Source organism: Falco naumanni, chromosome 1 (genome assembly GCF_017639655.2).
Source record: "Falco naumanni isolate bFalNau1 chromosome 1, bFalNau1.pat, whole genome shotgun sequence".
Taxonomy (NCBI): Eukaryota; Metazoa; Chordata; class Aves; order Falconiformes; family Falconidae; genus Falco; species Falco naumanni.
This window is the reverse complement of record NC_054054.1, coordinates 92,583,109-92,599,964: the sequence shown is the minus strand read 5'-3', so window position 1 is coordinate 92,599,964 and position 16,856 is coordinate 92,583,109. Positions and strand designations below refer to the sequence as shown.

General features: G+C 60.6%; 1 protein-coding gene across 1 annotated transcript; it reads right to left on the bottom strand.

Moving 5' to 3' along the window:
• Positions 1-3,020: 3,020 nt before the first annotated feature.
• Positions 3,021-10,462, bottom strand: CABP7 (calcium binding protein 7). Its single transcript, XM_040582411.1, has 5 exons — positions 9,875-10,462; positions 6,228-6,371; positions 4,685-4,797; positions 4,064-4,217; positions 3,021-3,933 (listed from the first exon to the last, which is right to left on the bottom strand). Exons 1-5 carry the CDS (start codon positions 9,981-9,983, stop codon positions 3,806-3,808), a joined length of 648 nt encoding a protein of 215 aa, XP_040438345.1. The 5' UTR covers positions 9,984-10,462; the 3' UTR covers positions 3,021-3,805.
• Positions 10,463-16,856: the final 6,394 nt, after the last annotated feature.

The window sequence follows — 16,856 nt, the reverse complement described above, 5'->3', positions numbered from 1 at the left end:
GTGTAAAACACAAACACAGCTGCAGCTGCTCCACGCTCTTCCTTGCTCCCGAAGAGATGAGCTGCTCGTGAAGCAGAAACTCCCAATAAATCCTGAAAGCCGAGAGCAGGAGCATTCCCTGCCAAGCACCACCCTGGCCAGGGGAGGCTGAGAACGGCTGGTGAGGGGGGTTGATTAAATCGGGTTTTCCTGCAAAAGCTTATGTGATCTCTGGCAGTCGGGGCCAAGCTGAACATCACTCACAGGGCGTTGTGTATTCGTGGAGCTGGTAACTTCCAGGTACTTGTAGGAGCCTGTAAATTACAGGTTTTTATGTGGGTGTATTTTATAGCGTGGTGTCAGGAGATGTAATGATGGCATGTATCACTGCCGGGGATGGGGCGCAGCTGGTGTGGGCTAACCCGGGGAAAAAGGCTGGTTGCAAAGAGCTGCAGCAGGGAGGAAAATGCCAAAGCGGGACAGGACTCTCGGCTCCTTCCCTTGCTCCCACACAGCCCCAGGGGACGGCTGGTACCCGGCTCCCAAAGGATGCTGCAGGGATGCGCACGGCCCCGCGGGGCTCAGCATCCCCCGTGGGTCCCAGGTGCCCCGGGGTGGGCAGTGAGGAGCTGCGGCCCGTTAGTGATGGCACGAGCCAAAGTGCCTTTTATAGAGCAAGAGCAGGAGTAATTTATCGGGAAGCTTTTAGGGAAATGAGCCGCTTCTGGGCCCCTGCCAAGGCGCAGCCCCGCTGGGCTCTGCCCGGTGTCCTCTGGCAGCTCTTGCTGGGAGAAGAGGCGGGGGGGCAGGGACAGGGATGTGAAGAGGAATGGGAATGGCCACGGGGATGGGGACAGGATGGGGGTGGAGATGGGAACAGGAATAGGGAAAGGGACAGGGATGGAAATAAGGATGGGAATGGGGACAGGGATGGAGATGGGGACAGGGATGGGGATGGAGATGGGGACAGGGGTGATCCCACACTGCCTGCAGCACCAGAAAGACAAATAACCTTTTCCAGCTCCCTCCTCCAAAGCTCTTCTCAGCATGTGGCAACCTCAGCCTCGCAAGCCCCGGCGGTTTTGCTCTGTTCGACACAGGGTCCCTCTCCCCCACAGCAGCCCTGCACATCCCCAGCACCTCCCCTCGGCCCGCTGCAGCGCTGGCATAGAAAGATTTTTCCCTTTCCTAGCGAGCATTTAATTCAATTAGCGAGGAGCATCGCTGCCTCACCGCAGCCGCAGCGAGCCATCCCTGGCTGCGGCAGGGCAGTGCGAGGCCGGCATGTGTGGCCAGGACCCCCAGGACCCCCAGGACTCCCAGGACCCCATGCTGCCCGCCTGCTCCCCAGCCAGCAGCTCCCAGCGCCCAACCCGCCTCAAGAAACCCATTTCTCCCACTTCCCATTAAAATTAATTGAGCAGCTTTGACAAGCTGAGCTTGGGGGATGACATTACTCCTTTTGTCTAATTTTTCTTTCCTGTTACTGTATTTTCTAGCAAATTAAATTGTCCTCTTTTTCTTTTTTGCCCCCCCTATGTTTATTCACAATGTCTATAACAGACCTGGTTAAAAATATATAAATACACACACATCTCTGAGGCCACGTGGCTTCCTTTGGAAATGCCAGTTTATAAAAAATCAAAACTTTCTGCCGGGAGATGGATGAAATTTCATTACGGGCGCGGAGCCTCCCCCACTTTGCGAGGCAGCCGAAATGATTTCATTGCCATGGAGCACTTCCCATTTTCATTTCTCATTTGGACGTTCGGTTCAATTTGTTTGATAAATTATACAAGATAAAAAAAAAAAAATACAACCCCAACCCCAAACCCCAAATCAATAAAATGCAGCCAGTTCCTCCTGGCATCCCAAAAATGCGCTGTCCCCCCTGCTCAGTGCCGGGAGAGGCTTGTCTGGAGGGTGGGAATTCCCATGCAGACACAAGCAAATGTATTTTCCCCTTGTGGGGGTCCAACAGGGCTCCAGGGAAGTGAAGGCTCCAGCCCCAGCCCTGATGCCCCGGGGATGGTCTCCTCCAGCCCTGTTCCCACGGTGGGGGGACACCCCTTCAGCACTGCCCGTGACGAGGGCAGCATCTTTGCCCGATACACTGATGGCACCGAGCTCTTCCCCTGGTTTATTTATTATTTTAATTTGTTTGCCATTAAAAATGCATCGCTCGGGGGCTCGGGGAGGGCCATCCATTAGGCAGGCAGGGCCCCCCCCCGAGCACACGCAGGCACGATGGCCACCGTGGTGTGTATGAGCATGGCCGTTTTCCCATTAGCAGGATGGCATCGCTCAGTGCGGGGGGGAATTACACCCGGGGCCAGACCCCACCGTGGTGTAAATCAAGAGTAACCAGAGTGCTCCCCTCCCTGCCAGCCTTGGGGCAGGATTCCTGGGGATGGTGACCCCCCCAGAGCATCTCTGAGCCCCCCATGTTGTGGGCCACAACCTGACTCCCCCCGGCTTTGCCGTTAAGCCAGGTGAAGCGTGGTCTCTCCATCAAGGCACTTTGTAAGGCAAGTGGTCTTAAAACATTCATCAAACACCAACATAAAATATCAGGGCATGGAGAGGAGGAGAGGGGAGTAAAGCTGCTCAGCACCTGCACCAATCCACCGGAGAGGGCAGGATCCACAGCAGGCCCCACGGCTGGACCGGGGTGGGGGACACGGCAGTGTGACCCCTGCCCAGTGCTGGCCGGAGCTGCCAAGAAGGAGCCAGGTTCATGCTGGCCCCAGATTTGGGGATGCTCCAGCTCCCCGGGATGCTGGCAAGCCACGACCCCTCCATAGACCCTCCTTTGCCAGAACCACACTCTGGCAGCGGCTCAGCAGCACCCATGAGTGGTCCCATGGCTCTACACCCACCTGGCACCCACCCCCTTACCCCTGCCCCCCCGCACCCCCGCTGCATGCCCCCCACATGGCCAGGAGCCCCAGCAGCCTAGAGCACTTCAGAAATCCCAGTTTTATTTCAGATTGGAAACAACCAACCAGGAAGAAAGAAAAAAAACAAAAACAAAAAAAAAAACAAAAACCCAACCCAAACCCCAAACCAACTCCAAAGAATGAGAAACAGCCCCAAATCTGAACCAGTCCAGTGCCCAGGTGGGTGCTACATACAGGCTGGGGGGGCTTGGGGGTGTGCAGGGTGGGTGGCCCTGGCCGGTGCGGGCTCCCCAACCTTGGGATCGCTCCAGCTCCTCTGAAGGGGCTCGGATCAAAGTGCATCAAGCAGGAGGTCAGCATCATCCCCCCGTCTGGCAGGTGGGGAAACCGAGGCACGGCATGGGGCCAGGGTGGGGGGCGAGGCAGGGGGGGGAGTGAAATCCAGCCCTTGGCAGCCAAGTCCATGCAAACGCTCCCATCTCTAGAAATCATCTCAGGCGCGTGTATTGCTTAGGGGATGATTTGGTTTTTATCATAAATATAGAGCTATAGACGCTAGTATCGGTGTATCCAACGGGATCCTACGCTCGGGGGGCTATCCACCCCAGCGCGAGGAGGGGGCGGCACACGGGGCTCCATGCACGTTACATGCATTTACGGGTTTGGTTTTTTCTGGCGAGGGCTTTTTTTTCATTCGTGTTTGTGTGTCTTTATCAAAGTTTCCATGTTCTGCAAACAGCCATGCGCTCACATTGTCCCAGGACAGCGGGGACCCGGCGCGGGTCATCCCCCTCGGGTTTGCCCCCCTCCCAGGGGGGGTTCCGTGTCTGATTCAAATATGGGTGTATATATATATATATCTATACTCCTCGCTACAGGTGTGGCTCCCCGTCGGTGGCCGGCGGCAGGTGCTGGGGGCAGCCCCGCTACTTCATGCCACTGCGCAGCACCTGGTTGGCGGCAATGAGCATCACGCTGATGATGAAGGCAATGGCGAAGGCGCAGATGAGGCTCTTGCGCACGCAGGTCTGCCGGATCTGCTGGCTGGAGCAGGCTGCGGGGAGAGCCAGGGGGTTACCCCAATGCTCCCCTTCCCCCCCGCCCCAACCCCGAGTACCCGGTGCCATCCCAGTGATGGCGGGGCTGGGGGAGGTATTTGGCATCCCTGGGCAGCCGGCACTCACTCTCCACGTCGACGGGGCACTCCTCGGCTGTGCCCATGTGGCTCTCCTCCTCCGTCATGATGATGTTCTCGATGTCCTTCATGGAGAGGTGCTCGCAGAAGGTGTCGTACAGCAGCCGCTTCAGCTCGTCCACTGTCAGCTTCTGCATGTCGCACTGCGGGCAGCGGGCAGGGGGCTCGGGCAGGGGCTGACCCCATGGTCAAGGGGGTACAGTGCTGCTGGGGGGGTCCCCCCGGCACTCTTGGGTGCTGTATTTTGGACGGACCCTCCCCCATTTTTGGCAGGGAAAGGTCTGGTGTCCTGCCGGTTCCCTGGCAGAGCGGGGCTGGCTGCTCCTGCTAGGGGCACCCAGTGGGTGCTTGTGCCAGCCACCACCCCGTGCCATGGCAGGGAGGGATGGTGTACCCCAACCCTGACCCTGACACTTACACTAACCCTAACCCTAAATCTGACCCTCACCCTGACCCCGACCCCAACCCCAACCCTAACCCTTAAACCTATTCTGACCCTGACCCCAACCCTAACCCCAGTCCCAACCTTGACCCTGACCCCTTGCTGCCAGTGGTCTGGGTGTGGGGGCCAGGGGTGCTGCCCCCCAGGGGGGAGGGGGTCCCCCCCTACCTTCCAGAAGACGGTGTCAAAGTCCGTGCCGTGGAATTTCTCCGGGATGCCCGAGGTGGATAGCTTGGGCCCCAATAACGTCACGAACTCCTCAAAGTCCACCTGTCCATCGCCTGTGGGACACAGAGGTGGCTGTCACCCCCTGCCCAGCCATGGGAGCACGTGTGACACTCCCACCCCCCACCCAGAAGGGTCCCCATGGGGCAGCTTGGAGCGAGACACCCTGCCTGGACCCAGTGATGCTCAGCTGTACCCCGCTCCTGGGCAGCCCGGGGAGGTCCTGCTCCAAGCTTTAGCGTTTTTTTCTGGGGGGAACCTCCTCCTGGGCTTGGCATTGCCTGTGGGGACCCTGCTCCTGGGCACAGCACCTGGGGGGCTCAGGCAGTGCCCAGAGCCCCCATCCCTAATATCCACCTGCAATGGCCCAGAGCAGCAGCCAGTATTACAGGAGCCTGGGGTCTTGTACTTCACCAGCCAGAGAACCCCACACTGAGTGGGGACCCCCAATACCAGCTGGGACCCTGTGGGTGGTCAGGGACCACCAAAACCAGTTGGGGATCTCAACACCAGCTGGGGACCTCCAGCAAAGTTAGGGGCCCCCCAACACTGGCCAGGATGCCCAACACTGGCTGGGGTCCCCCAGTGCTGGCTGGAGACCCTGAAAACCAGTCAGGGACCCCAACACTGGCTGGGTACCTCCAATATAATTTGGGGTTCCCAACACCGCTAGGATGGCCAACACTGGCTGAGGTCCCCAGTGCCAGCTGGGACCTCCAATGCCATCTGGGGACATCCAACACCACCCAGGACCCCAAACATCAGCTGGAACCACAACTCCAGCTGGGACCCCAATGCCACTTGGGGACCCCCATGGTGGCCATGACACTGGGGCGTTGCTGGGACAGGGGACAGGGTGCCGCCAGGCTGGCCGTGTCCTGCGGCTGCAGAAGATGCTGGTGTCGGGGCTGTCAGGCCACCACTAACAATGAGTAATGAAGGGAGCAGCAGCTTGGCAGTGCTGCCGGAAAGGCTTTTAAATGGGGGGAAAAAAAAGGAAACCAATAAATTAACGAGCTCTTTAAGGTCCCGATCAGTGCAGGAGCGACAGGGACAGGCTAACAGTGGCAGTCAGTGCTGCAGGCGCACGGGCAGACCGGCCTGCCAGCATGGCCTGGGGTGCAGGATCCAACCCAGTGTGTAGGATCCAACCAAGGTGTAGGATCCATCCCCAGCATCCTGGTCCCAGCAGGTTTGGCAAGCCAGAAGAGGTGCTGTTCCCACCTGCAAGCGCTCCAAGATCATTAAATCCTCCTAAATGAAGCTGCAGTGGTGATGATGATGATGATGGATGTGTGGGAGGCTCTGGGCATGAGGCAGAGCCTGGATCAGGCCCTCCTGGCATGTTGCATCCCACATCGGGTCTGGCAGCCACCAGCCAGTGGGGTGGAAACGGGGCAAACTGGGTGTTTCATCAAAGGGGAGGGCAGGAGATCCCCGTCACTATCCCCATCCCTGTCCCCGTCCCAGGGCACCGGGGTCCTACCGTCCATGTCGAGGCGCTGGATGATGACTTCCAGCTCCACCTCATTGGGCATGTAGCCCAGGGAGCGCATGGCCGTGCCCAGCTCCTGCTTGGAGATGAAGCCATTGCCATCCCGGTCAAACACCTTGAAGGCTTCGCGGATCTCTGCGGGGGGAGCAGGGATGAGTCCGGCCACCCTGGCCCTGGCACCCCCCAGGCCCTGTCCCCACAGGTGGATCACCCATCCCTCCAGCCATAGTGGGGTCCCCCTTACAGAGGGGAAACTGAGGCATGGCACGAGGGGTGCCACCCCTGCAGGGATCAGAGCCTCCCCCAAGCAACACTGTGTCTGTGTGTGTGCACCAGGAGGGGTGTGCAAGGCAGTGCACACACACACACCCCACCCTTGCTGCCTTCTGCAGCCAAAACCCCATCATCCTGCCCAAAACACCTTCCCTGGGAACTCCTGAGCTCAGGGTGTCCGCCAACGCTGCAGCATCGAGCTGGGAGCATCCCGTGCCCTGCGCCCCGGGTGCTGGCACAGGGAGGGTGCTGGGTACCAGGTGTGCTAGCACCCGTGTCTCCCCTGGGGACTTCACACGCATCCTGGGGCGATGGGGTGGGTGCCGCAGTTGTGCTGCGCTTCAGCCAAAAAATACTTGCTGGGGTTGCTTCGGTGTTCAGCCCTCTCCCATGCAGAGGAAGATGGAACAGAGAGGCGCAGAAACGGGGAAAATTTGGGGTTTCTGGCTCAAAATGAGCCCCTGGAAGTGGGGAAGATCCCTGTGGGCTGGCAGGGAGAGGCTGTGCTGAGCTTAGAGGGCAGCGGGGAAACTGAGGGACGGTGCTTGCCACCCCGTGTGGCTATCGCCCACCCAAAAGCCTCGCGGTGCCCGTCGGCTCCATCCCACCTCCCGCTGTGCTCGGAGCTTTCCTCCTTTGGGGGTTGCTTCTGCTTTTTGGATGCCCCCCAACAAGTGGAGCTGCAACCAGGCTGATGGGGAAGAAGGGACCAGGTGGACTTGTGTCTGGAACGCCAGGAAGCCGGGCCGGGATGCTGGTGCCCTCTTCCTTTGCCAGGCAGCAGCATCAGCGTGCAGGTCTTTGCCAGCTGCCGGAGGGCTCCGTGGCGGAGCAGCCAGGCAGGAGAAACAGGGGCTGAGAACTGAGCTTTTGGGGGCAAAACCCCACCTAGGGTTGTACTATTGATGCCCAGCGCTTGGGGACCTCCCTGCCAGATCGTGGCCCACGAGTGACGTCTTCCAAGGTGTTTTGGGGGAGTTTTGGGCGTTCTGGCCTGCCAGCACAATGGCTGAGCTTCTCCACGGCTGGCATCTGTGCCTGGGCAGCGCGGCGCTCCTGGCTGCCCTCGAGCTCACGGGGAGCCCCTCTCCGGCCCAGGCACCTCCAAAATTCACCCTTCAAGGCTGCTCACCCCAGACTGCCCAAAGGTGATTCCCTGTCACCCAGCTCAGGGTGCTGGTGGAAAGGCAAGGACATGTCCAATGGCCAAATCAGGGTCCCAGCAGGGTGCCCCCTCCCAAAGCTGGGGCACCCCAACCCTCCCCAGCTGAGCCAGCAGCACCCTGCCCTGGTTTGCACCCTGCATCTTCTCAGCCCCAGTGCAGAGCCACGAGGGGCAGCTGGGGGCAGGGAGGGGGGCAGGAACATCCCCCTAAACCAGGAGGTGGGAGCAGGTGGCAGCATGCCCCCCCCCCCAGCGGCGCAGGTGTCTGGCGCCTCGTGGGGTCACCTTGGGGCTCCTGCCGCTGCCATCGATCCCTGCGGCCACGTGGCATGGCAGGCGGGCAGCCGCAGGTGGGGTGCTGGGGGGAGCCCTGGGCTGGCAGCACCCCGGGGCCCATCAGCACCCATCGGTGCTGTGCAAGGCTGGGTGTGCTACCACAGTGCCCTGGCACACGTGCACACACACACAGTGAGTGTGTGCACACACACTGCAGCGAGGCTGTGCACCGACGTGTGTGCACAGGCGTGGGCTGCAGGGAGGCTGTGCACACCCACACCTTGCAGCAATGCTGTACTTGTGTGTGCGTGCATGCACCACCACCTTGCAGCGGCACACTTGTGCATGCACACACACCCACAGACACCTTGCAGCAATGCTGTACTTGTGCGTGCACACACATGGACGCACACACAACCACATTGCAGCACTGCTGTATTTGTGCGTGCACACACAAACACCTTGCAGCGATGTACTTGTGCACGCGCACACACAGAGCCACCTTGCAGTGGCGCTGTACTTGTGCAAGCACACACAGACACCTTGCAGTGGTGCTGTACTTGTGCACGCGCACACACAGACACCTTGCAGTGGTGCTGTACTTGTGCATGCACACAGAGACACCTTGCAGTGATGCTGTACTTGTGCACACACATGCAGACACACACAGACCCACAGTGCAGTGCTGTACTTGTGCATGCACACCCCCCTCTTGCAGTGATGCTGTACTTGTGCACACACACACACACTCTCTGCAGCAGGGCTGTGCATATGAACCCATCCTGCTCTGGCGCCGTACGTGTGTGCACACACCCTGCAGCGAGGCTGTACATGTGCACGCACACGCTGCAGTGATGCTGCCTGTGTGTACACACACCCACACACACACCCTGCAGTCAGGCCGTGTGTGTACATAAAGCTGCGTGAGCACATGTGCAGTGGGATCGTGCAAAGGTGTGGGTGCACACACTTGTGCACAGACACAGCCCCTGCAGTGAGGCTGTGAACGGGCACGTAAGCGCACACGCACCCAACCTGCAGAGCTGTGTGTGCACACAGCCTCGGTGTGAGCCCGTGTCCGTGCCCGCTGGGGGCTTCCAGCCAGGTTTTGGGGGCAGAGCCCCCCCAACCCTGGGGTTTCCTACCTCAGTTTCCCCACGGCAAGTCCCCAGGGGCTCCAGGCCTGATGCCCAGCCCCCTCCATCCTCCCCCAAAGGCACAGCGGGGCCGTGCATGGGGCCACCCCGTGCCTCAGTTTCCCCTGTGGTGCCGCTTTTAGGGGCAGCGGAGGCGCCGGGGGGGCTGCAGCCCCTTCCTCCCGCCCCCAGCAGAGCGGGGCTCCCCGGGGACACCCCGAGCCGAGCCGAGCCGGCCTGGGGGTACTGGCAGAGCCCGTCCCGCTGCCCTAGCAAACTTTTGGGGTGGAAAAGGCCATTCTGACGGTGTGAGCTGAGCCCGGCCCCGCTCATCGCACGAGTGGGCAAAGCCCGGCCGGCCGCTGCTCCCGGCTGGAGCCTGGTGGCACCGGGACTGCGCGGGGGTGCCATGACCCGGGGTGAGGGGGTGGCACGGGTGACAACCGCCCCCGGGGCCCCCGCGCCGCCAGCCACTGTCATATTATGACAGCGGGGAGGGTGGCCCCGGCACGGCGGGGGGGTCCGGCCCGCGACGCCACCGCCGGTCCCTGCTGTGTCATATTGTCATAACGGTGACACCGGGGCCGGGACCCCCACCAGCTCCCCGGCTCTCTCCCACGCTTTCCTTCCCCCCCCCCAGCCCCCCCCCCCCCCCCCCCCAATCCATCCATCCATCCATCCATCCATCCATCCATCCATCCGCATCCCGCTCGCCTTCAGCCCTCCCCGGGCACCGGGGGCCGCGCACCCCCCCGGCCGCGCTGCCCCCCCGCCTCCGGCCCGCTCACCCTCCAGCTCGTCCTCCGGGATCTCCACCGGGTGCTGCTCGGCGAGGATGTTGGGGACGGTGTAGATCCCCCGGTACATCAAAGCCGCCGTCACCGGGTGGAAAGGCATCTTCGGGGCTTCCCAAAAGCCAAAGTTGAAACCCAAATCTCCCCCGGGGGGGGGGTCCCCAGCCGGCACCGGGGTAACGCTACAAACAAGTTACCGGTACCCGCCGCCCCCCGCCCGGCACCCACCGGCCAGGGGGGGCCAGGGCGGGCGGTTCTCCCCGTCCTCCGGGGCCGGCGGCGGGACGGGGCTGGCGGCGGAGCCCCTCACCGGGGCGTCAGGGCGCGGGGGGGCTCCGCGCCGGCGGAGGCTGGGGGCGGCCCGCTTCCCCCGCGCACATGCCCGCCCGAAGTGGCAACGGGAGGCGAAAGCATCCAGGCACCGGCTAAATCCCGGCGGCGGCGGCGGCGGCGGGGGGGACGGGGCTGGCCATGCCGCTCCGGGCCCCCCCCCTCCGCAAGCCCCGGGCCGCTCACAGCCCCCGGGGGGCCGCTGCCGCCGGGCCACGCTCCCCGGCGGGGCCCGGCATGGCGGGGCCGCGGCCGAGGGCGGCCTCTTCCTCCTCCTCCTCCTCCTCTTTCCCCCTCGCCAAGTGTCCCGGGCAGGGCCGGGCCGGGCTCCGCCGCTGGCTCAGCCCCCGGCGCCGCGCACCCGCCGCCCCCCCCGCCGCCGCCGGCAGCCGGAGCATCCTTGGCCGCGGCCCCGGGGAAGCGGCGGCGGAATCCGGGGCGAAGCGGCGGGAACGGGCGGGTTTTGAACGGTCCCGCCTGGCAAATGGGGCTGGGGGCGGGGGGCGGCGGCAGGGAGGGTGACACAGCCCCCCCCCCCCCCCCCCCCCCCCCCCCTCCCCGCTTCCGTCAGCGTCCCAGGCCCGATCCTGCCCCGGCAGGTCTGGGGGGGGCAGGTGCTGCCGGAGGCGCTGGCGAATGCAGCCCCGGTGGGTCCCCGTGGCCCTCCCATGGCCCGGCAGCTGGCACCCCAGGGTCCCCACACGCAGCACCCCATGACCAGGCAGTCGTTACCCCGAGGCCTCACACATGGCACCCCAGGTTGTCACCACCCCAAAGTCCCTGCACAGCACCCTGGGCTGGCACAGCCACCCCCCCAGGGTCCCCACACCCAGCACCCTGCTCCTGGGGTAGGCACCATCCCAGGGTCCCCGCACACAGCATCCCCGGCTGCTGCACCCTGAGCTCCCTCCACATGGCACCCCATGCCTGGGCAGCTGTCACCCCAACGTCCCCCTACTTGGCACCACAGGCTGCCATAACCCTGAGGTCCCCACACACAGCACCCCATGCCCAGGCCATTGTCACCCTGAGGTCCCCACACACAGCACCCCATGCCCAGGCCATTGTCACCCTGAGGTCCCCACACACAGCATGCACCCCAGGCCATCATCACCCCAAAGCCCCTGCACACAGCACCCTGGGCAGGGGCAGCCCCGTCACCCTGAGGATCCCAGGGTGCTGCAGGGTGGCAGGGACACTACTGCCAAACCTCCTGCTCCCACACCGGGGCAAAAATGAGCCATGGAAGAGGAGCGGAGAGGGGCCAGGAGTGAAACCCTCTGTCCCTGTCCCCATTTCCAGTTGCTCCTTGCTTCCCCCCAAGCCCTGATGACATTTTTTGCCTTATTTCTCACTTTGTCATTGATTAATGGCAGCTGGGCTCACACACCAGGGCAGCTCCCCACTGTGCCATGTCCCTGCAGTATCCATGTCCCCGTGGCCTCTGCCACGGTCCCCGGACAAGGATGCTGCCCAGCACCTGGGACCTCTCTCCCAAATCCCACTGTTCACCTTGCCTGGCTTGTCTCCTGGCAGACCCCAGGCTGTTGGGAGATGGGGGTCACAGTGTCCCCCATGTCTGAGTGGCATCTCTGTGGCTGGGCACGGTGGCTTGGGCAGGTCACCAAAGCTCTGCTCCTGCCGGAGGCTGCCTTTGGAGGTGCTGTGGCAGGAGGGCAGGGGGCAGGGGCAAGAGGGAAAACGTTCCCAGAGCCATTACAGGGTGGGAAAGGGGAAGGGGGAGGGCCGGCACCTCTCAGGTGCTCATCGAACACCAAGGATGCTCGATGGGGAAACTGAGGCACAGCTGGACAGGCCTGAGATGTGCTTCTTGTGCTGGGACTGTCACAAGAAGCCCTATATAACAGGGTTCCTGCTGTTAAATTATTGCTGTTAAATTCCTGCTGTTCCTTCATTAAAACCCCCTCAGCATCCCGAGCCACCCCGGCCACGTGCTCAGCCTCAGCACTTGCCTTACTCAGCTCAACACCGCCGGGAATTTGGGGGCAGGCGGCAGCTCCAACCTGCCCCTGCCCTACATCTCCCACCTCCCACGGGAGCATCAGCCAGGATCCCACACCGAGGCTCCCCAAAACCCACCACCCTTCCGTGGCCGCCTCTCGGCAGTGCTGCCTGTGCAGCCTCCGGATGATTTTAACCAGCTGGGGTCCCCTTTAAGCTATTTTTTAGCTGGGAGAATTTTCCTTCTCCGGCAGCGGAAAACCACCACGGCCACACTCCCGAGCTGGGGAATTTCAGTGCTGATCGAATCCCTGATGCTGCAGCGTGTTGGCTCCCAGGGCAGGATCCTTCCTCCCAGGATGTCACAGCTCGGGGGTGGCTTTTTCCAGCTTTGATAAAACTTCATCCCGCACCAGGGCTGGGGATGGTGCTGTGGCACATGGACCTGCTCCCCAGGGGAGTCCCCAGTGTCTAATACTGTGGTTGAGCTCACAGCACAGCACTGAGGGGGAGGATGCTGATAATAAGAAGTTACTTTTTGGGGAGAAAGAAACCCCAAAAGACAAAGCAGCCTAATTGAAAATCTCCTCCTTTTCTCTTAGAGGATCAATTTGCTCCTCAATGTTAACGAAGTTGCCCTCCCAATTAATTCTCGCTTTGCCCACCGGAGGTCTCAGGGTGGAAACTCATTAATTTCTCACCACCCAAACCCTGGCAGGAATAATACTGCAAATTTCTGGGCTTTCACCCCCAAAATCCCCGCAGGAATTCTCTGTGCTCCGCAGCAACAGGGACCTGTCGGAGCATCCTTCCCTGCAGATGGAGGAGGCAGCCGGTCCATCCTGGCGCCTGCTGCTCCATCCCTGGGGACAGAGGGCGTGAGCATGTGGTGGTACACAGGGGGAAAATGAGAATTAAACAACAGCTTAACTGCACTTGAAGTCGTGATTGGTTTTTTGTTCATTAGGGATCACTGGTGGAGAGCTCTCAGTGCTCAGCTGGAGATCCCCATCCTGCTCAGCTGCACCACTCTCTTCCTCACAGGATGAAGGCTGGGACCTTCCCCCAGGACAACCTGTGCCATCACCCACCGCTCTGCCCCACAGCCCCTTTGTTTCAATTTCCTCACTTATTTTGGGGTGAGAAGCTCTGAACTGGTTTCCTTAGACCTCAGACCTGAGATGATGTGGTGGAGGCAGTGGCACCCCGAAACCCCAGGGATTTCAGTTTAAAATCCCAGCCACAGCCAGGTGATTTATGTGTTTCCCACACTGCTGGGACATTGCAAATGTTCCTTTCCATAATTTCTCCACTACTTTATTAGTGATTCCTCTTCACAATTCTCCCTTTATTTTATTAGGGACTCAGGCCAGCCTTGCCAGCAGGTCAATGCCAGCTTTCCCAACCAAGCCTTCACCCCTCCTGCAATGGCAGCACCTTCCCGACACTCCTGGGTGGTACCCTAATTAGCTGATCCCACTAATGAGGTGGGAGAAGCGTGATTCAGGCCTGGCATTTTCCATCTTACTTGTTGCTTTACAAGGATCTTGCCCTCAAGAGCACTTGCTCCCAGGTTCACATCCCAACATCAATGTCTTTATTTCTCTCAGGAAGATTGGGGGGGGGGGGGGGGGGAATTAAAAGGAATAAAGTCATGCTGGCATGGAGATGGTGCTGATTTATCTTTAATTTAATCTTCTCCTCCTCATTTATTACTGTGCCTGCTCACGCAGCCTCCCCTGGCAGGGCTGAGCTGCCCTGCTCACTCCCTGCTGTCCCTCTGCCCAGCAGAGGCTCCATGCTGGAGCCTCTCCCTGCCCGAGCGTATCCTGCCTGCTCCATCCACCCAGGTGTTTGCAAGTCTGGTCTCGACCCACATCCCTGACTAAAATTCCCCATGGTCCTTGCGGAGGAGAGATGGGAAGGGGATGGGAAGGGGATGGATGAGGATGAAGATTGGGATGGGGATGGGAGGAGATGGGGATGAGGATGGGTATTGGGATGAGGATGAGGAATGGGATGTGAATGGGATGGAGATGAGGATGGGATAGGGATGGGGACAAGGATCCCTCACAGGGATGGGAAGGCTCACGGGAACATGGAAAGCTGGCAGATATGGGGATGGGATGGTGCAAAACTGGGCTGGGTGCCCTCCAATCCCCCAGGGCAACCCCGCAGATAACCCACCCCAGGGCAACGTGAGGATGCTGGGGTGGGGACAGCACCACATCGTCCTCCGAGATACAACATCACTCAGACTGAGCACAGGGAGGGGACACGAGCAGGCCAGGGTGGCTGTTGTGTCATTTTAAAGTCACTCGCTGGCACCGAGCCCTCAGAGGCACTGGAGGCATCAATCTCCCAGGGCCGTTGCTGTCAGCTGGGTATTTAGTGAAATGTTTCTTAAATGAACGCTTGATGGAAGAAGAGGGATGGCTGCAACGTATCGAGCCGCAAGGTTATCCCTGCCGCCGCACTGGCTGCCAGCTCCCAGCGCCTGCTGTTACCCCTGGGGGGGGGGGGGGGGGGGGGGGCTGGGATAACCCCCCAGGGGGGCTTCGGGAGCTGCTGCCCGGCGCAGTTGTGGCTGTTCCCGTGCTGGGATGCATTTCAGAGCAAATCACGCCCATGATGGGGGAAACACCAGGCAAAGCTCCAGGCAGCTGGTGCAGTTGGGGAGGGAAGGGAGAATGGGAAAGGCTTTGAGAGCTCCATTTAATTTGGGTTCTCAAGGGGGAAAATAGCCGCTCCGTGGGAGGAGGCAAGATTTCTTAGGAGAAATTTTTCTTTATGAAAACTGGGAAAAACTGAAATGAGCCTGTTCTTAGCATCCCTCCAAGTGGATGCAGCCCAGGATGCCGAGGGCAGTGGCAACTCCACTTGCTCCCACCAGGAGACAGAGCAGGGAAACCACTCCCAGAGATCTCAGCCAAGGATCTTCTTAAACTCATTAACAGCATAAAAAAAGACCCGCGGGAAGCACAGCCTGCCCAGGAAGGAGTGCGGTAACACAGGGCGGGATCCGCTTTTCAACAGGGGTGCACAAGAGGGGAGCAAAGGCGGTGGCTCTGGCAGAGCCATGCTTGGCCCCACAGGCACCACACAAGGGTGAAGCCATCCCTGGCCCCACCTGGCTGAAGTTCAGCCTATGCCCTCAGTGAAAGCAGCAGGAAGAGGAATAAATTCAACCAAACCCACATCGCAGCACCTGTGCCTCTGTGGTGCGGAGGGGCACTGGTACCAGGTGGGTCACTGGGCACTTTTTTTTCGCCACAGCCAACACTGAAGTCAGAATCCAGAACAAAACCACCGGCTGAGCATTAAGATTGTTTGGAAATGGCTTCCATGCCTCCCTTGCAGCATCCCTACATCTTTTCCTCTCTGTACACATCACCCCAACAATCCTCCCTGCAATGAGTTTTGCCTCCCAGACATGGCTGTGCCGGGCCAGGCTCTGCACCCATCCTGCTGTTGGTGGCCTGGTGACGCTGCCAGGAGACACTGGCAATCATCTGTGCCATGCCAGCACAGCAATGTCAGGCAGCGACATCAGCTCCATCTTTCCAGGATGCTGTGACTTGTTGCACTGGGATGTCCCAGTGCCATGATGCCAGGATGTGGTGGTACCCAGTGCCAGGATGTCCTGCGCCAAACCACAGCATCCTGCATCCCCTGTGCAGTCCTGTACCCCCCCCCCCCCCCAAGGTCAGACACCCTATCACATGATCCTGCACCCCATCACATGGTCTTGTACCCTACTACGTGGTCCTGTACCCCGTCTCACAGTCCTGCACCCCACCACAGAGCCCTGCACCCCACCATGTGGTCCTGCACCTCACCACGTGGTCCTGTACCCCACCATCGTCCCACCACATGGTCCCACACCCCACCGCGTGATCCTGTGCTCCCTCACACCTCGCCCAACATCCCCCCGCTCGGTCTGAGCAGCCTCTGGCAATTCATCCTCCGCTTGCACAGAAACCGTGGTGGCTGGAGCAGCTCCACGTGCTTTTTATTTTATAGCATCCATATATCATCCCCTCCCCGGTGCTCTGCTTCAGTGGCTGAGTGTGCATCTCTGGTACCAGCCAGAGGTTTTGGCTTCTGAGCTCTGGCTTCCCCGCCGGCAATCCTCCCTCTTCACCCGTTAAGCCCTAATTAAGCCGACAAGACACACATTCGGCTTTTAATTACAGTTTTGCAGTGGCTGCCCCAGGGGAGGTGCTGGGGCAGGGGTGATGCACCGAGCTCGTGGGGTCCCTGCTGGGCCTGGGCTCAGGTGCCATCCCCTGGCGAGGCTGCCTCTCCCCTCCCTTCTCCCTCGTAATTTCATTTTCCTCCCCCTTTTTCTCCCTGGAAGACAAAGGCCGGGAAGAGGAAAAGGTAGAGGGACACAGATGTGCCAGCCATCAGCCTGCACTGGCAGTGATGGATGAGGATGGATGAGGATGGCGGGGATGGCGTGGGGCTGGCAGCCACCAGCCAAGGAAGGACGAAGGTCCCCATGTCCCTGAGGAGATGCTGTGCCCAAGAAGCAGGACCCCAGCCAGCTTTGACCCCAGGGAGCAGCACTTTACATTGTCATCCTGCAACCTGGACCCAAACCATGTGGGAGCTGAGCACCCATGGGTGCCCCGAGCTCCCCAGGATGACTGAGAGCAGGGGTGGGGTGTCCCATGGTCTG